Source organism: Mesoplodon mirus (genome assembly GCF_964341445.2).
Source record: "Mesoplodon mirus genome assembly, chromosome: 6".
Taxonomy (NCBI): domain Eukaryota; kingdom Metazoa; phylum Chordata; class Mammalia; order Artiodactyla; family Ziphiidae; genus Mesoplodon; species Mesoplodon mirus.
In genome coordinates this window covers 38,224,394-38,251,651 of record NC_138982.1, presented here as the reverse complement: position 1 = coordinate 38,251,651, position 27,258 = coordinate 38,224,394, and the positions used below count along the sequence as shown (strand labels likewise).

The window sequence follows — 27,258 nt, the reverse complement described above, 5'->3', positions numbered from 1 at the left end:
AAATGGATAGGACCTTCTCCCATCCTCCCCAGCCCCACTTTACAGATAGGCAAACGTATACCTTGTTTGGAATTCATCAGAGGGAAGCATCATTGCTCATGTTGCCAAGGAAGGGAGACCCTTGCACTGTTGAGCCTTGTCAGCTAAAGCTGTTCCTTTTTCACACTCCCAGAGAATGCCTCCACCACCCCAACTAGCAATCAGCAAACTGAGGCCACTTACCTCCATGACAAGGGATACAATGAAATTGGAGCCAAGCATAAGGACAATGTAAACCCTCCACAGGACAGGAGTGCAGAGCAGCTGGTGGGAGATGAAAAAGCACAGTCAGTCTGAAGACTAATTATGCTGCAAAAACTTCATGCTGTTCACAGTGTACATGCAGGGCTTCTAACCACACTCATTCTTGTGAGACACTAGACACCTCTGATGGGCAACTTTGGCTTGACTTTCTTGGAATTGCACTGCAGTCTGAAACTCAACTGATCCAGCTCGCGTTCCTTCCCTCTGTCCTTCGCAGGGGTCAGACCCACATCATAGTGTGGCATCCTCCCCACCTCCACTGGCTTCCTAATCTTTTTTTTTTTTTTCCTTCATAGGTAATTCTTCCAATAACTTTCTTACACATCTCACCTCACCTGGATATCCATCTCAGAAGACTTGGACAATGTAACAGTTTGTTACTATTTGTGTAAACATGGTATAATATACATATAAGAAATGTATATGTACACATGTATAATGCATATCTGAAAGTATGTAAAATAAGCTGGTGTTATCAGTTGTCTCCAGAGAGAGGAACTGGTAGTTGGGGAACAAGGATGGGAAGGAGGTTTTCACCACATAACTTCTCTAAACTTTTGAATTTTAAACCATGGGAATGTTTTCTCTATTTAAAAAATATATATGAATTTTTAAAAAATGAGCAATAATTAGGTTGCAAAGCATCATGATTCCATTTAAAATAAAATAAACTTCATAAATCAAACACACATTTGTAATATATGAATTTTCAAAGATGGAAGGCTATAGTTAATGATGTTATAATTTTCCTTACTTACATAGTTACATTTTTTAAAATGCACCCATTATTTTATGTAATAAGAAAAATAATTATTTTATGAGCACTAATCCTTTGCAGAATTTTTTGAAGTCATGCTGGCAATGACTCTGCACAGGTTCCCTCCAAAACAAATACATTCCTTATTTTGTTACAAGAGGTCTCAGCCCCTCTGAAACAGTCTTCACTAACTTAAGAGTGTAACTAAATCCAACATGTTTTAACCTTAACTTCGGCAGGATTAAGGAATTTTAACTCATTTAGAAGACTAGTGGGCAAAGACTATTTATCTCCATGAGTACCTAATCTAATTCATGAATACAATTATACTGTTAACCACAGTAATACAATTATAAAAACAAAAAACTGAATGTAGATATTAGTTTATATGTCAAATGTCACCATGGGCTTGTGAAGGTGTTGCTGGTTTGGAATGCACTATGTACTCCAAATGCTTGTCTACATTTAGGAGCCTGATCTGCAATGACCAGTCAGTCAGTCATTGCCATTATGTGGCATTCACTATGCCAGGCACTGGTAATACAAGAATGAATAAGATAGGATCTTGGCCCTCATGAAACTTATCTTTGAGATGGAGAAGCAGACAGGCAATTTTACAAAGAACTAAAAGCTCAGTTCCTTTTATCACCTCTTCTGTATCCTATTTATTGGTCTAAAGGACTTTTATTAATGATTAACTTCTAATTCAAAAGAAGAATAGATTAGAAGAATCAAAATATACATTTTCCCTTGTTTGAATATGTAAAATTTCTGTCTCTTCTAGAGTTTCACAGTTGTCTCAAAATCACAAAACTGTAAGATAGTACTTGAGGTAAGATATGGATCTTTGAACGTAACTTTTGCAGACATTAAGTATGTAATACAGAAAAACACATTTTTAAAAAGTTAAAGAAAAAATGTAAATACAGATTTGAGAATTAACCCCAAAAGTGTTATAGGCAAAACTGTTTTAAACAGCTTCAAAACAAAACCATTTAAGAGAAAATTCTCTCACATTTGAAAGAGAAAATGTATAAATAGAATTTCCAATCTTACAGGGATCTTTTAAAGGAAAAATGTTCAATGCTTTTGAAATACTTGAAATCAAGGCTAGACAGAATTTTATTTCCCGACCAGCTTAAATAAAAACTATGAATAAATTCAGCATTCATTTTAACCCTACCATCTCAGAAGAATAAAAGGTGTCAAGAATCCATGTCAATTGCAATTGTGGCCTGCTTTTTGAAGTCGGAGTGTTATATAACTATAAAATATCATCATATCCCAGAGATAAGACTTACATCCAGACGCCTATATAATTCTGGAATATCGGCAAATAGAATGAATAGACACACACTCAGCTGTATGACCAGCACAAGGACAAATATATCTGAGGAAATAAGAACACAAGCTATCATTTAGAGAAATCTGAGTCCAGAGTATCACATCCATTGATACACATATTCTAGATTAACACTGATTAGATTTACTTGATTCCTACATACAAACTCAGCAAAATAGATGAAAAGTACTCATTTCTATGCAATGGGTCTCACCTCTACTATTTCTATGTATGTCCTTGAGGTAACTGGAAAATTTCACTTGCATGTTATATGTTTCAATTAATAAAAATGGGACATACATATAGGGTAATACTGACAAAATAACGTTTTCAATAAATGCCTTGGAGATATCCAAGTATCTGAGTCTCTTTAATGCAAATCATCCACTTCACATGTATGTGTATAGCTGATTCACTTTGTTATAAAGCAGAAACTAACACACCGTTGTAAAGCAATTATACTCCAATAAAGATGTTAAAAAAAAATCATCTGCCTCAAATCCTTTTCTTGGAAAAAGGAGGACTGTAAATAAACAAATGTTTGAATTGCAATCATGCAGAGGTCAGCATTCGATTGCTTCCTCATCCCAAGAATAAGAGCAAAATAACTTTCTCTGAACAGATTTTTCTGAGGATATTGATTCTTCAACTTGTGCTTCGAAATTTTCCCAATTAAAGGCATAGTGATGCTATGCAAATACATGCCCCAAAAGCTAAACAGGTCACCTACTTCTCCTAACACTCACCCCCACCCTCAGCCCGGACTGTAAGGAGGTGAGAGGTACTTTGGCCAAGAATCTCAACAACTTTCTATAGTCAGGCTCCTCCAGGTTGGATCCGCTCCCAGAACTGCCAATCAAACAGTGTCATCCTGAGCATTGTATTCATGACAGGAGACACTTCCAATTGAGTTCTGTGACCCTTCTCCCCACCTCCTCTGAGATGAATTCTGACAAGTACTGACAAGCAGAGAATTAAACGTGTCTTCCCAATTTGGAGTGAACCCATGAAAAGATACCTGGAGACAAATTTCTAGGGAAGGGAAGTGGTGGATTAAGAAACTCTAGTATTTAACACAGCTTTGAGGGAGGTAGCAAAGGACCAGGAAATAAGGCTGCATGTGTTTACAGAGCCCAGGAGTGGAAGTCAGAAGACCCTAGATGAGTGCCAACTCTGCAATTGCTCCTTGAGTGATCCAGGAGTATCTGTTCTCCTCTCTGATGACCTCTCACCTCTGATATGGTACAGTTCTACTCACAGTTTGTGTATGTGGGCTGCCTAAATGGTTTTCCTTTAGAGAAGACAAGAGCCACAATGATACAGTTGATTGTTCCCAAGAACCATATAGTAGTGTTCTCAAAACTTGTGAAGACACCATTACTTCCGATCGTATCTGGAGCAGTTGGAGAAATGGTTAACTTTGAGGTGGTTTCATTTTGCACTGTGCAGGTACTAAAAAGGAAACCAAAGAAGCTAATGAAGTGAGATGACAAGCCCTTACGAAGCATATGTATCTATGCAACTACGTGTCCTCAATGATTCTATAATTGCCTACACTTTGTGAAAGAATATACTGAAAAGTAAGGAGAAAGAAACCAGCATGTATAGATCTATATTTTGGGTAGATGGATAGATGATTGATAGATAGATGATAGATAGATATCGATAGATAGATAGATAGATAACAGATCCAACAAGCTATTTATTCAATAAGTTGGGCACAAATAATGTAGTAAGATTATATGAGAGAAAAAGATATGAATAAGCCATGACACTTCCCTCTATTTGCTTCAGATTTCTGAACATTTACAAGTAGTGTGACTATACAATTTATCATCCAACAGGCACAGATTTGAATGTGAAAGGAAAAAATATAATCATTTCTTTGGGATATCAGGCTTAAAATAGGTCTGCCTAGCCAAACTATAATGCATGGTCACCCTAGATATAAAAGATGGTCAGAGTTCACTATCATTCAAGATGAGCAAAGATAAGTGCTAGTGAATGATGCCACCAAACTGTGCTACAAAGAAGAGATCACTGGAAAACTGCCAAGGGTCTTAAGGAAGCCAAATCTTTAGTAGAATGAAGACCCATTTGCCTCCCAACATATGGGCCAGATGATGTTTGACAGAAATTAGAATGTGACAATCTAAGGCTGTGATCGTACCTGTGCATCCCCATGGAATACCAAGGCTGCCTCTGAACCAGAATGAAGCCCACAATGTGCATGGCCAGGCTGAGAAGAATGTTGAGAATCACAGATAGCAGCAGAGGCGGGGAGATCAGCCGTCCTGCAGGTCTGAAAGGCACCAGCTTGGGATAGGCACCATTCAAATTCACTACAAAATAAATTCAAGTTTTATATGTATATGAGAGCAGGAAAATTTTGTATTCTTCATCAGAAGAATGGTGTAACTTCTTGGGCCCATATATCTGAGGAAATTGACAAATTGAAATATTGATACATCACAAAGTAAGGGAATAAAACAATGAATGAATTCAAACTCAAGTCATATGAGGAATTCTTGAAAGAGAAGACATAGAACAACAACAAGATGCCCTTTTCCCCCTATTAAATAAGCAAAGACTATTAAATTATAGATGAGGAAGTGATGAAGTGAGCACTCTTATACACTGCTTGTGGAAACATATATTGACACAAAAATACCTTCTGCAGGGCAATTTGGCAATAAATATGAAGAGATTGAAAAATGTTCATAACCTTTGACATAGCTATCCCATTTCTGGAAGTTTATCCTAAGCTAAAAAATCAGAGATGTAGGAAGATGTTCATCACAGCATCATTTACAATAAATTATGGTACATCTCTATAATGAAACAACATACAGTCACTAAGAAGTAATGTTTTCAAATATTTAATAACAAAATGAGGAGTGACATAAACTAAATGGCAGATTAGCAACTCCAACATCCCATCCCTCCACAGAAATATTGAAAAACAAAAGGAAACTGTCAGAAGCAACTTTGTCAGAATTCTGAAAAACAGATGAAAGTTTACAGCAAACAAGCAAATGTTGAGTCAAGAAAAAGACAACTTAAAAATGGGAAGAAAGCTTTGTGGCATTTTTACTTGCCCTTGCCCCCCTCCCTCCTTAGCTCAATGGCAATCTTGAACATGGTTTTCTGCATTCCCAGTGGGGGATCCTGGTCCCTGGTTACAAAAGGGGAAAAGCAGACTTTATCCACAAATTATTGTGTATGTCTGTTCTAACCTGTCTGGAAGCTACCTGGAGAACTGATGCAAGGTGTTCATCTCTGTTTTGCCTAATAAAAAACTTAGTCAGGGGCTTCCCTGGTGGCGCAGTGGTTGGGAGTCTGCCTGCCGATGCAGGGGACACGGGTTCGAGCCCTGGTCTGGGAGGATCCCACATGCCGCGGAGCAGCTAGGCCCGTGAGCCACAATTACTGAGCCTGCGCGTCTGGAGCCTGTGCTCTGCAACAAGAGAGGCCGTGATAGTGAGAGGCCCCGCGCACTGCAATGAAGAGTGGCCCCCACTTGCCACAACTAGAGAAAGCCCTCACACAGACACGAAGACCCAACACAGCCATAAATAAATAAATAAATAAATAAATAAATAAAATTAAAAAAAAAAAAAAAAAAAAAAACTTAGTCAGGGCAGAAAAGCAGCATACACTCCTTAAAAACACTGTAAGGCTAACAAGCTACCCATAGTCATGGGGAACAAAAGATTAGAGTTGAGACATAAAATAACCAACTGAAGCCTAGAAAGAAAAGTTAAGGAGCATTTATTTGGAAAATAATGGTATTCAAAAGTACCTGTGCATGTTGGGGAATATAGAAAGCCATGTTCCTGCCAAAGATGTATGCTCAGAAAAGACCCTAAGCTTTCAGCCCTGTATAATCGCTAGACTCAGCACAAGCTTAGTTAAGTGTTGAAGTGCCCCAGCACAGAACTAGTCTGCAAACACTGGGAGAGGTATTTCTTTGTTCATGTTTTTAAACTCATGGAATTCAACTCATGGATATCTCTGTCAAAACACTAGCTGAACAAAAGCTAAAGCAATAGAGATTTTAGTGACCACACCACACATGACAACTGATCTAATCTTTGTAAAAATAGTTTAGAAAAGTCACTAAATAAATGGACTACGGGGCTTCCCTGGTGGCGCAGTGGTTGAGCGTCCGCCTGCCAATGCCGGACACACGGGTTCGGGCCCTGGTCTGGGAAGATCCCACATGCCACGGAGCAGCTGGCCCCGTGAGCCACAATTACTGAGCCTGCGCGTCTGGAGCCTATGCTCCGCAACAAGAGAGGCCGCGATAGTGAGAGGCCCGCGCACCGTGATGAGGAGTGGCCCCCACTTGCCACAACTAGAGAAAGCCCTCTCACAGAAACGAAGACACAACACAGCCATAAATTAAAAAAAAAAAAAAAAAGAGCTGGTGACATGTACGTGCGCCGAGACAGCGCGAATTGGAGAAAAATAAATAAATAAATGGACTACTACAGTCTTCAAAAGCAGCAAAACAAAAAACATCAAGCCCTGGGGAGGGGAAAGAATCTGATTTCCAGAGTTACAACATTATAATATTTAATGGAATAAAATAAATTGACAGAAATTATTTCTGAGGAAGCCCAGATGTTGGACTTACTGGACAAAGACTTTAATACAACTGTTTTTAACATGCTCAAAGAACTGAAGGAAATCAGAGAAATAATGTGAACAAAAGGAGAGTATTAAAGAGATAGAAATTTTGAAATGAAGCCCAAAGACATTCTTTTTAAAGAATCGTCTTTTATAATTTCTATCTCTTTATTGACGTGCTCATTTTGCCCCGTAAAGGTAATTATTTGGGCAAATATGAAATCCTATACTATTGTATTTGTGTTTTTTAACTCAGCTTTTTATTCCTACATGATTTAAAAGACAAATGCATAAAAAACAATTATATACATATGTTACTGGGCACACAATGGATAAAGATGTAATTTGACAACAACAGCATAAAAGGAGGAGACAGACCTGTAAAGTAGCAGAGTTTTTATATGCTACTAAAGTTAAGGTACCTATTCAAACTAGATTGTTACATATTTAGCATATTACATGTAATCCTCATAATTATATATTATGTAATAAAAAACCTACAGTTAACATCACACTCAAGGGTGAAAGATTGAAAGCTTTCCCCCCTAAAATCAGGAACAAAACAAGGATGCCTACTTTCACCACTGTTATTCAGCATTGCATTGGAAGTTCTATCTAGAGCAATTAGAGAAGAAAAAGAAATAAAAGTCATTCAAGTTGGAGGAAAGAAGTAAAACTATCTCTATTCACAAGTGACAGGATACCAAATATTGGAAATTCCAAAGAACCCTCAAGAAAACTGCTAGAGTTGATAAATGAATTCAGCTATGTTGCAGGATACAAGATCAACACATAAAAATCAGTTGAGTTTCAACACATCAACATTAAAATGTGGTATATATATAATGGAATATTATTCAGCCATAAAAAAGAATGAAGTTCTGACACACGCTACAACATAGATGAATCATGAAAGTATTATGCTAATAAGATATGCCAGAAACAAAGGGACAAACATTGTATGGTTCAACTTATTTGAAACATCTTGAACTGGCAAATTCATAGAGACAAAAAATAGTTTAGTGGTTATCAAAGGCTAGGTGGAGGGGCAATAGGAGTTATTGCTTAATGGGTAAAGTGTTTCTGTTTGGGGTGATGAAAAAAATTAGAATAGATAGTGGTGATGGTTGTACAATGTTGTGAATGTAATTAATGCTCCTGAATTGTACACTTAAAAATGGTGAAAATGGCAAATATTATGTTATGTATAATTTCCCACAATAAAAAAGAATGAAAATATTTACACATAAAAAAGTGGTCATAAAGTTAAACTAAAAAAACCAGGATGCACAACTATTATATAGAAAACATAATTCAAATTTCTTTATCTATACGTGTGTGTGTGTGTGTGTGTGTATAATTGGAAGGGAATACATCAAAATGATTTAATTTGTTTACTCTGGATAGCAGGATATAGGAGGATATAGGTGTTTTTTTTTCTTTGTTATCTCTTGCAATGTTTTCCATTTTCTTTTCACAATCAATTATATCAAAAAATAGAGAAAAATCTGGAGAAGCTTGTTATGGGAAAGAGAATAATCACAGAAGAAATGAGAGCTGTTTTCAAGTGTCTGAAGAACTATTCTGGAAAGAAAAATCAGACTATTCTCTGCCACCCCAAATGGCAGAACTGAAGACTGAGATGGGTGAAAGTTACACAGAGGTAGATCTGGCTTGATGTAAAGGATTACTCTGTTAACAGTAAGGACTGTCCAAGGATGTTCTTACAGTAGATTTAACAAATATTTAATGAGCTCCTTTGATATGTCCAGCACTGTTAGAAGTATTGGGAATACATCAATGATCAGGATAGACAAGGTGCTGTTCTCATGATGTACACACACTGAGTGAGGGAAGGCAGGCAAAAACAAATAAAAACATAGGTAAATATCATAATTTCGGATTGTGAAAAGTAGTGTGAAAACAATAAAGCAGAACGTGTGGTGATAGAGAATAACTGGCTTGTTCACTATTTAAAGTGACCTTTCTGAAGTGGTGACATTTTTCTGACTAAAAAGAAAAAGCAAAAACCATAAGAAGATCTACAGGGAGAGTATTTTAGGCAAAGAAAATAGCAAAATCAAAGGTGCTGAGGTGCCCACAAGCTTGGTAATGCTCACAAGACAGAAAGACCAGGATGCCGGGAACAAGTGAGTGGGTAGTAATATGGTTAGAGGTGAAGCTGCAGAAGTAGGCCAGATCATGTAAGACTTTGGATTTAGTGGAAATGGGAAGGATGACAATAAAATTTACATTTAAAAAACAACAGTCTTACTACAGTGTGAAAGGTAAATTGGGGTGAGGAGAAGTCAGCATGAGCAGAAGCAAGATCAGTTGTGAAGGTATCGCAGTAATCCACAGGGGAGGTGACATGGTTTTGTGACAGTGGCTACAATAGGGATGGAGAGAAGCTATGTAGGATGTGTTTCGGAGGTAGAGCCAATAGGAATTGTATATATATAGATATTTTATGTAAAGGTGAAGAAAAGAGGGAAATTAAGGATGACTCCGGGTCTTCGATGTGAACAACTTGGTAGATTGTGGTACTACTTCAATAGAAAACAAGCTCCATGAGGAAAGGAATTTCTATGGTTTTTTCCACTGATGTATATCAAGTGCTTATTACAGTAAGTAGTACAAACCAGACACTCAGTAAATATTTAATAATTTTGTTGCATATCAGATCTGATAGAATAAAGCAATCTGTTTGGGCACATTAAGTCTCCGTCCTGTTAAATATCCAAGATTAGATGCTTAGCAGCTGCATTTCCAGAATTTAGGATAGACATCAAGCCTAGAGACATAAATTTGGGATTCATCAGCATACAGATGACATTAAAGCCATAGAATTGGTTGAAATCACTTAGGGAGATTGTGTAGACTGAAAAGATAAGAGAACCTAAGAACAAGCAAGCCTTGGAACATTCTAAAAGAGCACAGGTAAAGGAGCAGAGACCAGCAAAAGACATGAGGAAGCTGTATTCATTAAGGCAATAGATAATTCAGGAGTGTGTGGCATCACAAAAGCCAAGAGAAGAAACCTTTTGAAGGATAAGAGTGCTGTTGAGAGATCCAAGTACAATGAGGAAAGAGAAGTGATCAGTACTGTTGACCACAGGAAGTCATTGGTGGATTTGACAAGAGCAGTGTTGGGGAAGAGACAGCCGAAGTGTGGGTAGTACTTACTCTCCTTGAGTATATTCTCTGAAAGCAAAGCTTTTGAGCAAGCTTTTTAAACCATAAGTTGGCGTGATAGCTGTTAAGATTATGACGACAAGGTATAAGATGAAATAGTGGGAACAGTGTGAAAGCAAGACCAGGAGGAATGTGGAAGAGGCAGTCTAAGATTGGTACTTTTTTTTTGTATCGAAGTATAGTTAATTTACAATGTTGTGCTAGTACAACAAAGTGATTCAGTTATATATATATATATATATATACACACACACACACACACACATATATATATTCTTTTTCAGGTTCTTTTCCGTTACAGATTATTACAAGATATTGAGTATAGTTCCCTATTTTATACAGTAGGTCCTTGTTGTTTTCCTACTTTATATACAGTAGTGTGTATATGCTGGTATTTTTGAATGTATCAGTAACGTGGGCCCTCCCAGCCAGTGGTGTCTGGAGCTGGCTCATACGAGCTCACAAGAGCCAACTGCCACTACGTTTGTAAGCTAATTATTAAATATGGCCATTATTAGAAGAATACTATATAAAGTTGCAATTAAATAAATATTATCTTAAAAACAAAGATAATGAATACTCAGAACTGATAACGTCCTAATGATTTTACTACAGTTTAGCATTATCTCTGTTCTTAAAGCTAATAATGGAGATTGAACTTAAACGTGTGTCACGTCTGTAGCCATTACATCATGAACAATTGTTTTTTAACTGAGGAAATATTCTTCCAGATTTCAAGAACTATTATCCAAATTAGCAAAAAAGTTGCTCATATGACTGATGAATGATTAAAGTTTCAGCATAAGCCTGTGTTGTTTTGCTCACTCAGGTAAAGAAAAACATCAATGAACACTCATTCACATCAGAACTATTTCAGTCATCAATCACAACAATATATTGACTATGTATACAAGACTTTGGTGAAACTCAGTTAAAGCATTCTGTGAGAATCCATTGGCTAAATGGAAATTGCAAGAAAGAGTAATGTATACTTTATTGTTATTTGATAATTGCTCACTACACATTTTTCTTTTTAGTAAAGCTTATAATAAGCTTCTTTGCATATGCATATACATGCATATCTACAATTTTTTGGAGAGCTGGCTGTTACATATGTGCCAGGAAACCACTGCCTTCCACCAAACAACTGCACAGGCCCAGGATCCAGATTCATGCCTGTGAACATTAGAATCAGGCTGATTGAAATGAAATGACAATAGAATTAGAGATGGCAAGTGTACAAAGTGGGTCTACTCAACTGTTTGGGAAGTTTGAGAATAAGGAGTACAGTAGCTAATGGTAGATTTGGGGTCATAGAAGAGGTTTTAAAGAAAGAAGATACAAAAATATATTTATCTGCTGATTGGAATGGTCCAGTGGACCAGAGAAAAGTTGGTGATAGAGAAAAAGATCATTCCAGGAACAAAGTCCTTGAGGAGGTAGGAACAGGTAGGATTTAAAGTACAAGTGGAGCTGGTGGCATTCATATATAAGAGAGAAAAGCAGAGAATGTGGTAAAGACGATGGATAGTGGTCAGGCTGGGGAAAAATCCCATAGTGGGGAGACAATTCATATATTAGTTAGGAGGTGGTGGGTGAGAGTGGCAGAACGGCAAGATTACATTTAATCTCTGTTCTAAATCCTGAGAGATTAAGATTGGAAATGGGAAACATAAAAGCCATTTAACTTCTATAAATTGGGCACATTTGGACCATAACTATACCTAAAAGCACACTGAAGTCAGTGTTCCTGATTTTCAAGGTGCTTTTTTTCATTTTAAAGGTTTAGTGACCATTTATAGAAGCTCTATACAACGAGCCAACTTTTCCTTTGCTAACACTTTCAACACTTAAAAATGAAGATTCTATTTCCTCTTTCTCTCTCTGCATACCATACCCCTTTGGGAATAAGTCATTCATCACTGTGGCTATAGCTGCTACCCCTCAATGTTGGACTAACCCTGCAGGGGCAGAGGGAAGCAAGTGGAGGGGAGTATCTCTGAGAAGAAAATTTAAAAGACATCTTACTTGTTACACCAATAAGAGTTGTAATGGCCAGATCCTGGAACAGAAACTGGTAATTTGAAAGGCTGTTTGTCTCCTGAAAATAAAAAGGAAAGTGGCTCAAAAAAGTTATAACCTTCTGGATGAACTGTGACATCAATTGCACTCATTTTCTCACTGCAACATAGGATTTTCAAGTAAATTACCAAGGAGATGGTATGGTCAGGGTCCTGGTCATGTCAGCAGGGGTACCAAAGACAAGCCTGCAAACTCCTTTCTAGCCAGGAGGGCCCCTGCAGTGTGCTTTCTGGGCTGCTCCTTTGAGCATCAGTGTCACCCCTGTTGACGGGAACATCTCACTCTGATTCATCTCTACTCTCTTTTCTACTTGTTAGCAGAAAGGTTGGGGTTTGGTCTGGCACAACAAAATGATACGTTCCCAGTGGTCAGTGACAAATGTGTGATGATCTTACCTAAATTTCACCAATGGAAAATGAGAATAACTAAACCCACTATTTGCATTCTTGGGTGTTGTTAGAAAGTCCTGATAAAGCATCTTGATATTCTTGAAAAAAAATGTTCATGTCTTACTGATTTCAAGAAACTTGTTTCCTTCCCCCCACCACCCCCTTCGTGGAAAGGAGATAACTCTACTTTTGAGCATAATGAGTTATTGGGATTCCAAAATAGGGCCAAATTTCTATAAACAGCCTCTCCTTTTCCAGCCTATTCATCAGTGAGAGGAAAAGGACTTATATAATCTGAAAATAACAGAAGTAAAAACCTTCATACCAGGAGCAAGGGGGCAAGACATAGAGATGAATCTAGATACCTTCAGCACAAATGGAATTCACTTTCTTAGTGTTACTTAACAGAATAAGCCCACGTGTTGATACATCTTTTCTCCTTTTATATTTTGTTAAATAGTAAAAACCATCACAAGACCTATGTGCTCTGGGGGGCATGATATGCCAATTTTCAAGTCCCTGTATTCAGGGAATCAGTGATATGCTGCTTTGTACTAGCTCATGCAAGTCAACTGCTAAAGTTTCAGGAATTCTGTGAGCTGGTTTTTAAACACAGCCAATATAAAAACTTAAATTATACAAACTTACCATTAAATAAATTATACTAAAAACACAGGTAATAAATAGCCCAAACTCATCACTCTCTAATCATTTTCCTACATTTAAATATTTTCCATGGTCTTAAGGTTATTTACAACTCTTGTATCTATATGGTGCAAGTACTACAGAATGGTATGTTACTGTATAATGCATCTCTTCCCAACTCCATGTTCAGTGACGTCAGGTAGATAGCTTGAAATCAGCCATGGTGGGAGTAGTTACGTCATTGAAATTGGTAAACATTAATCATCGGGTCTTGTGTTTCCAGGGAGAGCCAGTTATGAAACATTTACCAGAACCCCAATTAGAGAAGCACCTCTTTAACGAATGTTATGCTAGGGTGGAACCACACTGGAACTGGGAAGATAGAGACCCGGTCCAGGCAAGCCAAAACAACAGTGAGGGAGAAAGTTTACCTTCAGTTCTGAACCTCAGCTACAACGAGATAAGAAACTTCTGTCAGAGAGTCAGAGAACCGACACCAATGACTTTTCCTTTGTATCCTTGTCTATTTCTGATTTACTTTCAAAAATGTTAAAGATAGTTTTAGAGAGGCTGTTGGTACTCAAAATATCCCATGTGCACTCTTTCTTTAAGAGGCATTGCAAATTGCCAGTGACCGCTACTTGTTTTAGCTCTCACTAACCAAGAGGCTAGGTGTCAAGTCATACCCAGTAGAGCAGCAGAACACCAACATACTGAATCATGCTGTACAGAGCCATGTACTTAAACATGCAAAATGAGGTAACAAGAGCTGCACGTCCTTCCCTGTAGGAGAAAAGAAATGAAAGAGCAATGAAATGAAAGTCACAAAAAGAAATGAGGTCAGTTATTCTGTGCTGTTCAGCTGAGCTCAGAAGAAAAAAATCAAAGCCTGATAATTCGATTGTTTGCCTGACAGACTGGACAGTCTTGAGCCAGTGGGAGCCGGCAGTCAGTGTACTAGATTTTCAAGGAAGACTAATTCCAGGCCAAGGCCCACAGGACTTTGATCGAGCTTTGGAGCCCGAATGTAGAGTTACTCTTGTCCTGTCTGCAGGCATTATTTCAGCTCTGAGTCAGGAGACCTGGGAACTGGTCCCAGATCTCATATCTACTCACTAATGTGATTTGAAAGGTCATTTTCCCTCTCTTGGTCACAGTTTCTTCATCTGTGAACTGAGGAATTTAAATAAGATTGCAGGTTTGGGGGCTATTTTCATGCTCCAGGTGCTTCAGGAGTTTGCAACCATCTCATTCAAATTTCATTTGGCAGTCCCAACTTTTTCTAAAACTGAACTAAGACAATATGCACACTCAAATTAGGCATACATCAAATTTAAAGAGACTGGAATCAATAAGCCTGTTCATTTGTATTACTGTTGATTGACTTTGAATGAATAGTATATATTTAGAGTGTAAAATAGAGTACTTATGAAATGCCACTTTTATCTCATTCATTTGGGAAAAAATAGAGTTTAAATTTACTTCTGGTCAGAATGGTTTCCTGGGATTCCAAAACCTGATCCTCAAACTAGCCTTTTTCCTGTATCAGGGCTTTGCTGCTGCTGTTTATTCCGCCTAGAAGGTGGTTTCTCCTCCTCCTCACCTCCTTAGAAAGGCTTCCCCACACCACCACTTCTGAAGCAGCCGATTCCACTGCGCAAGCCATCTTCCAACTTTTCACACTACCCCTGGTTTTTCTGTGTGTGTGTTTATTACCCAACTTCTTCACGGGAAGAAATCTTCACGAGATCAAGGGACGTTCGATTTATTTGCTTCTGGGTCCCCAGTGCCTCCAACTGTTCCTGGCACTAAGTCCCTACTTTATAAATATTTGTCAAATGCATGAATACAGTTTTTAAATGGGGAGGAGCTAGTCAAATCATTATTTTAATGTGGTGGAAAGAGTATGATATTTGTAGATAAAACTCATTGAAATAAAATTAATTCTAATGCAATCTTCAATCTTATACAGCTGTGAGCTTCGATACATCAAGTTCTCTGAGCCTCAATTTCTTTGTTTGTAAAAGAAATAGTGACCATCCCTACAATTCCAGGTTGTTTTGATGTATAAGATACTAGGCATTAAAGCACTTTATAAACTGGAAACACATACTAGTTATAATAACCAAAAGCAGCCACAATGCTAATCATCTCCATCATTCAAACAAAATGCAGCAGAAGTACATATTCTGGGGTTGGGGGAGGGGAACAAAGCACCAAGGGAAATTGTAGTAGAAGCAGCAAAGATGAATAAATATTCTGAGAACTGGGGATAGGAAGGATATTCCAAGGATGCATAAAGAGGCAAGAGGAAAGGAAAGCAAGTAGGGAAGAGAAAGTTTCTGTCAATTCTCCATTAAGAAAGTATCTAAGGAGATTCATTTAAAATAATAATAAGAAGAGTATGATTGACATTTTCCAAGCAGCAACAAGTTCCAGATTCTAATCTTCTAAAAATAATCTATTCAGTGGTTTTCATTAGAAATGCCACTGTTTTCCCAGGAGGTAAGTCCACTCTGGAGTAGAATGTTTCACTACATTCTCCCACAAAGCACCCTCCCCACCCAGGGACACACATTTCCACTGGTCTTTGCCTGGCAAAGCAAAGGGGTCTGCACCTAAAAGTCAAGAGGCATTAAAACAATGCTGGGGAAAAGTACCTACTTACTTGATAAGGTGAGGTACACATTCAATGTTTGGAGTTTTGGAAGTGAAAGGTGAGGCCACAGATGCCTCCTGCTCTGATAAAGAGACGCCCACGTGAGCCATTTTCAAAGCCTGAAAGCAAAGAGTCAGCTTACTGTATAGATGCACACTCACACACATCTCTCCTGAGGCCACACAAGAAAGGCTAATTAAGCTGCCCATGAAGTGGCTTGTGGGCCCAAGCACTGGCCAGGAGATGATGAAATTTTGCTCTGCCTGCCACATAAGAAAGAGATGGCACTGGGACACCTAGCTAAAGAAGTGGGGAATCCAGAACCAAATTCTACCCCATTTAGTCTGTACTGACCACTGAGTCATTGTGTGGCTTTGGTTAAAACCTTTCCAAACTGCCCACATCAGTTTCTCCTTCAAGAGGAATGGAGGTGGTATATATCCCAGGGGATACTATCTCTTACAGGGCTTGAAGCAAGTACAATTGACATACTGACAGCTACTTACCCCACAGTCATTGGCTCCATCACCACACATACCTACAAAGTAACTAAAAGGGAACCGTGTCAATTGTAGAGGAGATCAAATCAATCTTACCTGCTATTTGCTCTAATTAAAAAGATAAAATGAACTTCATTACTTAAGGCTCAAACTTATTATTTACTTTAAGGGAGTTTCCCTAACAGTCTGGTTTGACTAAAATAAAGTATGACTCAGCAGTTCCTACGATGGATTAAGAAATCCCATACAGCCTTCCTGACTCCAAGCGATTCAAGGAGACCTTGCACTTCTCTGTCTAGGAGGCAGCTCTGCCAGCTGTAAAACAGGATGCTCATGATTATATGACAGCATGGCATGGTGGGGAGGGCACAGAATTTGAAGCCAGAAGATCTGAATCTCTGACCTGATCACTTCCCCATTTTGACTATCATTTTTCTCCCCTACAAGCATTATGAGTAATCAGTGAAGTGATGTATTCTAAAATGATAAATAAGAGTTATTGTTGGTGACATTAATAGTAACTGGAGAGGAAATCTACCGTGTCAGCTGTCACTCAACTCAAAAATGTGGTGCCAGGACCAGAAGTTGAAGAAAGAAAATACATTCCCATTTCAGGATTGCTTTTTGAGGCCGGATGAATACTGCTCTCTTGAATTGTTGACGAAGACAGTCTGCTTTTTAAGGTAGGAGCACTCTGACAGTGTTTGCAGAATTTGCTGTACTGCTCTTCCACACTGCTACCTAAGGCAACAAATTTACTGTGGAGGTTTTTAGCCATATTGAGAAGATAGGGCTTTTTGAATATAGAACTTTTGCCTAGTGACTGAATCAATGAGTAGGAGGGTAGACAAGGGGCGGGTAGGAGTTGGAGCTGTGTGAGTGTGGTCCAGCACCAGAGGTAGAGAAAGCCTCCGAGACTCCATGGGCTTCCATTAACAGGAAATAAAGGATCCCAAATGATGGGATTCTGACAATGGAGACCCTTTGTGTTAAGAATATTTTTCTGATTTAGGATGGAGAGGATGCTTTGGCATAAGAATGTTTTAATATTTTTAGGGTTATGTGAATCTCTTGTCATAGGGACCTCCCTGTATCCTAACCGTGAAAATAATTTGTAAAAATGAAGTCTAAATTTTCATTGTACCTTTAGGAGCCAAGTTCAGATGATCTTTCCAGAGTTATTTCTTGTGTCCCTTATGTTCTATTTCAGTGGGGTTCTCAATTCTGGATGCATAATTGACTTACAAAAGGAACTTTTAAAAAATACTGATTCCAAGTGCCCACATGAGCAATTGAATCAGAATCTCTGAATGGTGGTGTCCTGGTATTGCTAATTTTTCAAAGCTCCCAAGGTGACTGTCATGTGTAGCCACGTTAAGAACCACTGCCCTAACCAAACTCAGTGACTTCCTTACTCTCCCCCTGTCATGCCTCCATGCACTTCACACCATCTGAATTGGTAAAGACCTACTCTAGTTTCTGAAATTCTTCCACCAGACTGGATTTCTGCCCTGGAGACATTCTTGCAAAGATGGTCCCATTGATCAATATCTGTAAAGAATGCAAAAGGGAAAATTTTTTTTATTATGTCAGCTGGTCATACATGAAGTAATTGATAACATTCAGAACACTGACTGGGTAATGATAACCATGAGTGAGAAAAATATTTGTTTCCAAGAAGTCCTTCTTTGGATTTTAAGACAGATGTTGAGACTTTGGTCATCAGATAAGTGATCAGGAAGACCAAAATCAGTAAAAATGACTACTTAATAGACATAATTGATGAAAATGATGACCTACAGGAATTTAGCTCAGGGGCCATGAAGAATGTGGTCCTGAAAAACCCTGAGCTTGATGGAACCTTAAACCAGTAAAGTATGAGAAATTGCAAGATAACAAGAGGTCAGGATCCCAGGAGAAGGAAAGGAGACAATTGCTTCTCAGAAAATGGTTCAGATCTAGCAGAAAAATATCCTAGTGATGAGACGGTGACTATCTGTGGTCTTTGACTTAGCCATACCATCTGGGCTTGACCAACTGTGAAACTCAGCTGATATATCCAGCCTTATTTGGGCTCTGAAACATTAATGGATTGTCACATTAATGGATTGTTGTATAAAAACCTGTACCAGCTCCATCCACCTGAACCCCATCCTACAGGGTCTAAATTCTTCTGTGTTACAGCTGTGTGCTCCCTGCTCTTCTTGGCTGTAAACTCAGCTTATTGTTCACTCAGCTTTAAAGTCTTCATTCTTTTTTTCTTAAACAGTACTTAAGATAATGAGCAATTGAACACAGATAAATTATCTTTGCTTTACACTGGACACAATCTTTCTCTAGTTTGCTACATGTTTTTTTATGTATATAACTTACCTGCCCTCATTGTTGGTTTGTTCTTCATCAGAAAATTTTAAGTTTGACCCTCTTTTGTATAGATGTCCTCTATCAAAAACCTAATGGAATTCCTCTATTCTTGGCCTGCCTTCCTGTATAATTGCTGGATTTACACTATACTGTGAGACCCCCTAACCATGGCAATATACTGACAGCTCCCCCAAAGTAATCTTATCACTTGAGAAGTCACTAATATTTTAATCCTATAGATGATGGATAATTAGTTAATCAAATTTACTTATTTTAAATCTAGCAAGAGATGAAACAGCAGTGACCTCTGCAAAACTATCTGCTTCCCTTATGATACATTCAATAGGTATATCTAACCTAGTTAGAGGTTTGAAATTATTTACGATCATGCTCTGTGACATTGTAGCATCTTTACCAGGAGACCGGTACCCTCTTAGAACTTACCTTTGGCAGTAGGCTGCCAAAATGTTGACTTATAACCTGGAAGGATTTTCCACTTAGGGCAAAATGGTAACTTCCTTCTCTGCTGTTATCAGAGACTTCTTCCCTGATGTTAATGTAATTGTCCTGCAAAGCAAGACACAGTAATTTTAGACTTGATAGAGTGGTTAGGACCACAAACATAACTGAGCGAAGGCAACAGTGACAGTCTGGGATCTCTCTATAAAAGTCACACTCCGGCCCTGATTCCTCAGAGAAGCACTTGCTCTTTGCTGGATCAATCTTTGCACATCAACAGCCTCTAGTGAACAGGGGGGTAACACTTACTCACGTCCTGTTCCCATCCTGATTTGATCTCAGTGAGTCCCAGAGAAAAGCACATTTCACACATTTCAAGTGTAAAATACAAAAGCATTGCAGCTTAACAAATCTCTCCCTGAGGTGAGAACTTTCCTTTTTTTTTTTTTTTTTTTTTTTTTTACAGAATTAATATTGTTTTACAAGGACATAATAGAGATAGGATCCTGACAAGATTGGAGATAAATGAATAAAGCTTCTTCCCACCCTGAAGATATAGTCTGATTTTCCAATGTACACAGCAGTGTCTCTCTTAGGGACTAAATCCCCTTTGAACCCAGCGGGATGGCTGGCAAGCAAAGGAAAAAATGGAAAATTAGACTTGCAGCCCCACTTACTATATTCTTTCTAAAAACTTTTTTAAGTTTAAAAGAATGGATTATTTCCAGCACCCAGGAAAGCAGCATACCTTAAAGCTCAGTAGGAATGGTATGGGAAAATGATATAATTGAGTTCTTTGAACTGTATACATGTTAGACATTTGGAGAAGTATGTTGACCCTAGGTCACCTGTACACCTCTGCCAATCAAAGCTGCTCAATAGCCAACACTGTGTGATCAGTTAGATAATATGGCAGAAGGTCTGCTTTTAGGTATACCTGATTCCTATAAGCAATATGTTTCTTCTCTTCGACTAATTGCCAAGATATAGATGCTGATGAGGACTCAGTAGTTTCATTTGCTTCAATGAGAATGACTTTCTGGCTTTCAGAAACCATTCCAGACTTTCTGGCCACTGTTATTGCAGTCTGAAGATTGTCACCTAGAAGAAAGGAAAAGTATCCCAAGATGAGATCGAAGAGACAGAACCAATTCACGTAGAACCTAGAAAACTAGGGTAAGAGTTCAGACCTTATTTTTGGTGTGAGAAGAAACAGTCTCTAAGTTCTCTCTCAGCCCTGACCTTCCATGATTCTATGATCCCTTTTCTTATTATTGCTGCTTTTCATCTGGTTACTTTATGACCTACTAGTATATTTTTGCCAGGGAGTGGGAAGTAAAATTAAAAAAGAAAAGTTCAAATATATTTCTGTTATTTGTCAACAGCTTAGTAAATGTTTAGCAAAACTCTACTGGTTAATATGACATCTAATGGTTCCACTTCCAGCTAATATGGAGTAAGCCCACTAGAATCTATTTCTCCCACTGATTACAGTGGAAAACTCTGGAAAAAATACCATTAAAAAAACCTACCTGAGGACTTTGAAAAGTAAACACAAATGGCAGAATGTGAAAGGGAGTCAAATTTGGAGAAATAATCTACAAGGTGGAGAGATTCTCAGCTTTTTTTCTCTTTCCTCTCACATAATTTGACCTGAGTGTGAGCCCCAGTCCCAGAGCTGTGCAGATAGCTAAAACTCCAAGAAAAACCTACTTTTTCTGGCCAAAGAAACCAGGAAAGGGGCACTGGAGGGCTGAAGAGTTGTGAGGGAAATCCTAGAAAGAAGAGAGCTAGACAAGGAGACTAATTCAGTGTATGAACTATGTAAGCCTCAAGCTCAACCCAGAGCTGTGCACGTATAGAGCAAACCCAAGGAAGGATAGCAAAAACTTCAAGAAATGAACTATGATATTAGTCACCTTCTATATTCCAGAGTTTTGCTTGCTAAAACAAAAAACTCAACATTCTCTAGAGGATTTTAACAGGATCCAAAGTATCCCAACATAATATTCAAAATGTTCAGGATTCTCAACATGTGAAAAACCTGGAAAATCTGGCCAATTCTCAAGAAAAAACAATTCAATAGTTGCCTGTCCCAAGATGACACAGATGTTGGAATTATCAGACAATGCTTTTAAAGCAGCTATTGTAATCCTCCTCCACGTGGTGAAGGTTAATACTCTTGAAATAAATGACAAGATAGAAGTTCTCAACTGAAAAAGAAAAGAACAAAGATTGAAGAATATCAAAAGAACTCACATTCATGTCATTAGAGCCCAAGAAGGAGAGGAGAAAGATTGGAACAGGAAAAAATTTTTTGAAGAAATAATAGCAGAAAACTTCCCAAATATGGTAAAAGATTTAAAGTTACAGATTCAAGAAGCTCAGTGAATCCCAAACAATATAAATTCAGTGAAAACCACACCCAGACACATAATCAAGCTGCTAAAAAACCGAAGATAAAGCAAATATCTTAGGAGCAGCTAAGGAAAACAATAAATTGCATATAAGGAAACAATAATTCAAATTATCACAGATTTCTCATCAAAAACCATGAAGGCAAGATAACAGTGAAACATCTTTAAAGTGCTGAAAGAAAAAAAATTGTCAACTGAGACTCCTATAGCTAAAGGAAATATTCTCAGGAATGAAGGAGAAATAAAGACATTCTTAGGTAAGGGAATCTAAGATAATTTGTGTCAGCAGATATGCTCAAAAAGAAATGCTTAAAGAAGTTCTTTAGGCTGAAAGGAAATGATACCAGAGGGAAACTTGCAACATAAGACATGAACATTTAGGAACAGAAATAATAAAGAGCTGGATAAATATAAAGTCAATTTTTCTTCACTTATGTTCTCCAACTCTTGACTGTTGAAATGAAAAACTCTAACATTGTCTGGTGGGGTTTCATTTTATGTCATACACATATATATACAACAATAACATAGGAGGGAAAGTAGGGGATGTTTATGATGACAAGCCTTCTTGAAAGGGTAGGTACAGATATTGTGATTCGTAGAGCAACCACTAAAAAAAATAATGTAACAACTGGCTGGCTATCTCTAACATGGTTTCTCCCAGGTTTCTACCAAAATACTTTGAGAATCCTCAAAATAGCTAACTGGGGGGAAGAAGATGCTCTAGCCTGAGATCAGAAGAGTACAGGGAGCCCTGAGAGTGAGAGGCTCTTCCACATGCCTCAGCAGGGCAACAACAGCCATCTGCTTTGCAACACAGACCTGTTTGCCATCTGTCACCTGCGAGAGGTCTGTTGTTTAGGACATGCAGCCCAGGCCTGATACTCAACCATCTGACAGAAAAAGATAAAAACTACTTAAGAAATTCCAGAAGCTAGATAAGGAAATATAAGGCAGAACAACCAGAACATGACTGGGAAAGTAGGCTAGCTGCTGGAGACAGAAGAAAGCTGCATTAAAAATAATGAGAGCACTTAGGAAACTCAAATGGAGCACAGGGAAAAAATGGTTTTCTAAAGTCACTCCTACTCCAAAACACAGTTTAAGAACTTCACAATTCAAAAGGTGATTTGAAGGAGATCATCCTCATTTCTGATACCTGAGTTTTCAGTTTGAAAAAATTCGGTGCAAAAAAAAGAACTCTTAAAGCTCAGAGCAAAATTATAAAAATATGAGAGTTACATAAGATAGACTAAAAGGATGTATGTACAACATGGGGAATATAGCCAATATTTTGTAGTAACTGTAAATGGAATATAGCCTTTAAAAATTATATGAAAAAATTTAAAATATGAGTTATAAGAAAAAAACATAAGAGACTGAGAGGATAGATCCAGGAAGCCTGTCATGTGAATAATGGAAATTCCAGAGGGGAAGAAGGAAAGAGAGAGAACAAAAGCCCTAATTAACAATAGAAGAAATTTTCCTGAGAGGAAGAAGACAGATTAAAAATGCTCACAATGTTCCAGACTAAATTAATGAAAAAAGACAAACATATAGGCACATCTTGGTAATATTTCTAAACTCCAAAGTTAAAGAAAAAGGATTATATGTAAACAGAACAAGTTACCTACAGTGGACTCCACTGGCCTTGTGATATGCAATACCAAAAACCGGAAGACAAAAGAATAAAACCAACAGACCATTAATAAAAAAGGACTCTATATATAAAATAGATAACTAATAAGGACCTACTGTGTAGCACAGAGAACTCTACTCTGTAATGTAGAGTTCTCTACATTAGTAGTGTAATATAGGTCTCTGTAATGACTTATATGGGAAAAGAACCTAAAGAAGAGTGGATATATTATATGTATTGATATATGTATAACTGATTCACTTTGCTGTACACCTGAAACTAATACAACATTATAAATCAACTATACTCCAATAAAAATTTCTTTTTAAAAGTACTCTAGGGGCTTCCCTGGTGGCGCAGTGGTTGAGAGTCCGCCTGCCGATGCAGGGGACGCGGGTTCGTGCCCCGGTCCGGGAAGATCCCACATGCCGTGGAGCGGCTGGGCCCGTGAGCCATGGCCACGGAGCCTGCGCGTCCGGAGCCTGTGCTCCGCAACGGGAGAGGCCACAACAGTGAGAGGCCCGCATACCGCAAAAAAAAAAAAAAAAAAAAAAAGTACTCTAACCCAAACGTCCTATACCCAGGCAAGACATCATTCACCTATCAGAGCAAAGGAAGATATTTCAGGGTATATAAAAGATCAGAGAGCATATCACCCTTCCAACCCATCCAAGGACAATTCTTCAGAAAAATTACAACCAAGCAAGGAAAGAAGCAGAACAGAAATTTCAATATGAAAGAAGAAGTGAAGAGGGAGTGTTGTGAGTGATTAGCTCTTACTTCTACATAAATCTAACTGGTAAAGGATAGATTCTGAGACTGTGTAAAATAAGTACTAAATAAAAATTTTGAAACAGAAGGGTCATAATGTAAGGGGAATTCTAACAAGTAGTAAACTAACTCAGCAGCACCTAGAAGTTGGGGTGAGGGGCTATGAAGGGAGAGGGAAAAACTGATCCAAAAGTCTCTTGGATTGGGGGGTGTGGTAGTGGAGGGGGATGGAGAAGCACAAAAGGGGAGGTGAACGTATTCTCGAGTTTCCAACATCAAATTGGGTTCAAGGACAGTGGGATAGGGAGAGAGTGCTTAGGTGGGGCAAGACTGTATCTTGATGCCAGAATTCATAGAGTCAAATGCATCTGACTTTGAGAGCAGAGAAAGGGAAGGCAATACACACTCAAAAAACATGAATGCATTAGGAAATCATTGACTCTCTACTCGGAAGCATTCATTAAGAAATTTGACACATTTCTCTTGCACAGTCCTTTCTCACTGCTCCCTTGTTTCTGATTTGGAGTTTGGGAGTGAGGGTAGAAGGGACAGCATTTTTTAATCTCCAGAATTGTAGCTCTCATTGATGGGCCTTCAATGTATTTTACAGACCATGCTGACTAAGCATTCTTCTTCTCCGAACATCTAATAATAAAAATCAACATCTTTGCATGGCTTATGTCTTCTTATTCAGTTGTTATTTCAAACGTCCCCTCTCAGAAAGGACACTTCATCTAAAGTAGCTGGTCAGACACACTTTAACCACATCACCTGTTTTATGTATCTCATAACACTTATTGTTAGCTGTTTATTCAGTTGAATGATTGATTTTCTATCTTAAGCCACGTAAAAGGATGCTCAGAGTAATAATTTTGCCTATTTTGTTGTCCATGTCCAGTGTCTAGAACAGTGTCTGGCCCATAGTAGCAAGTCAACAAGATTTGCTAAATGAGTGAATCTCTGTCTATTTCCACATCAAATTCTTCCTGTTTTCACACACACTTTGTTCTATACCTGTGATCATTACAGTCCTTATCCGGGCTGAGATGAGCTCTTCCAGGGCAGGTTTTGTCTCTTCCTTCAGTCGATTCTCCAAGATCAGCAATCCCAGAAATATCAGGTCTGATTCTACCTGGTCCCTGGAAGTATATGGATGATTGAACAGAAATCACACATTACAGTCTTCCTTACAGGAAGCAAAACAAAAACAAAGTCAGATATCTTCCTCTCAGAGTGGTCCCCACTCACTCATTCATGCACCATTCCTGGGGCACTGAATGTGTGCAGGAACTATCCAGAAAGAAAACAGGAGGGGGCACAAGGATATAAAGTCTTTTGTTCTGACAGAACTGAAATGAAGAGAGGATGCTTATTAAGGATGAGATTAACTTTAGTCTTTGTAGAGAATGAATTAAATTACCACAAAGCTGTCTTCCATCTTCTGTGGTGATTTTCATCACCATACCTGGTAACAACCACTGGAGAGTTCTAGCTCTGGTAGAAAACACCATTAAAAATAAGTGAGGTGAGGCGCCTTCAAGATGGCGGAGGAGTAAGATGTGGAGAACAACTTCCTCCCCACAAATAAATCAGAAATACATCTACATGTGGAACAGCTACTACAGAACACTTACTGAATGCTGGCAGAAGACCTCAGCTATCCCAAAAGGCAAGAAACTCCACACGTACATGGCCATGTGGCTGACAGGGTCTTGGTGCTCTGGCTGGGTATCAGGCTTGAGCCTCTGAGGTTGGAGAGCCGAGTTCAGGACATTGGTCCACCAGAGACCTCCTGGCCCCATGTAATATCAAACGGTGAAAGCTCTCCCAGAGATCTCCATCTCAACGCAAAGACCCAGCTCCCCTCAGTGACCAGCAAGCTACAGTGCTGGTCACCCTATGCCAAACAACTAGCAAGACAGTAACACAACCCCACCCATTAGCAGAGAAGCTGCCTAAAATCATAATAAGTTCACATACACCCCCAAACATACCACCAGGCATGGTCCTGCCCACCAGAAAGACAAGATAGAGCCTCATCCACTAGAACACAAGCACTAGTCGCCTCCACCATAAAGCCTACACAACCCATTGAACCAACATTAGCCACTGGGAACAGGCACCAAAAACAACGGGAACTATGAACCTGCAGCCTAAAAGAAGGAGACCCCAAACACAGTAAGTTAAGCAAAATGAGAAGACAGAGAAACACACAGCAGATGGAGGAGCAAGGTAAAAACTCACCAGACAAAACAAATGAAGAGGAAATAGGCAGTCTACCTGAAAAAATATTCAGAGTAATGATAGTAAGGTTGATCCCAAATCTTAGAAATAGAATGGAGAAAATACAAGAAACATTTAACAAGGACCTAGAAGAACCAAAGAGCAAACAAACAATGATGAACAACACATTAAAAATTCTCTAGAAGGAATGGATAGCAGAATAACTGAGGCAGAAGAACGATAAGTGACCTGGAAGATAAAATAGTGGAAATAACTACCACAGAGCTGAATAAAGAAAAAAGAATGAAAAGAATTGAGGACAATCTCAGAGACCTCTTGGACAAAATTAAACACACCAACATTCGAATTATAGGGGTCCCAGAAGAAGAAGAGAAAAAGAAAGGGACGGAGGAAGTATTTCAAGAGATTATAGTTAAACACTCCCCCAATATGGGTAAGGAAATAGTCAGTCAAGTCCAGGAAGGGCAGAGAGTCCCATACAGGATAAATCCAAGGAGAAACATGCCATGACACATATTAATCAAACTATCAAAAATAAAATTCAAAGAAAAAATATTAAAAGCAGCAAGAGAAAAGCAACAATTAACATACTAGGAAATTCCCATAAGGTTAACAGCTGATCACTTAGCAGAAACTCTACAAGCCAGAAGAGGGTGGCAGGACATATTTAAAGTGATGAAAGGGAAAAACCTACAACCAAGATTACTCTACACAGCAATGATATCATTCAGATTTGAGGGAGAAAATAAAAGCTTTACAGATAATCAAAAGCTAAGAGAATTCAGAACCACCACAACAGCTTTACAACAAATGCTAAAGGAACTTCTGTAGGCAAGAAACACAACAGAAGGAAAAGACCT

At 38.4% G+C, this 27,258-nt stretch overlaps 1 protein-coding gene across 1 annotated transcript in view; it reads right to left on the bottom strand.

Annotated features, from left to right (window-relative positions):
- Positions 1–27,258, bottom strand: part of ATP13A4 (ATPase 13A4) — a 146,119-nt gene that overhangs the window by 8,066 nt on the left and 110,795 nt on the right. The window contains exons 18-29 of the mRNA XM_082624218.1: positions 25,169–25,293; positions 20,265–20,428; positions 19,313–19,435; positions 17,976–18,055; positions 16,511–16,553; positions 16,014–16,123; positions 14,032–14,128; positions 12,258–12,330; positions 4,573–4,744; positions 3,661–3,854; positions 2,362–2,450; positions 223–303 (exon numbers count right to left, since the gene is read on the bottom strand). Coding sequence (XP_082480344.1) covers positions 223–303; positions 2,362–2,450; positions 3,661–3,854; positions 4,573–4,744; positions 12,258–12,330; positions 14,032–14,128; positions 16,014–16,123; positions 16,511–16,553; positions 17,976–18,055; positions 19,313–19,435; positions 20,265–20,428; positions 25,169–25,293 — 1,351 coding nt within the window. The remainder of the gene's footprint in view (positions 1–222; positions 304–2,361; positions 2,451–3,660; positions 3,855–4,572; positions 4,745–12,257; positions 12,331–14,031; positions 14,129–16,013; positions 16,124–16,510; positions 16,554–17,975; positions 18,056–19,312; positions 19,436–20,264; positions 20,429–25,168; positions 25,294–27,258) is intronic.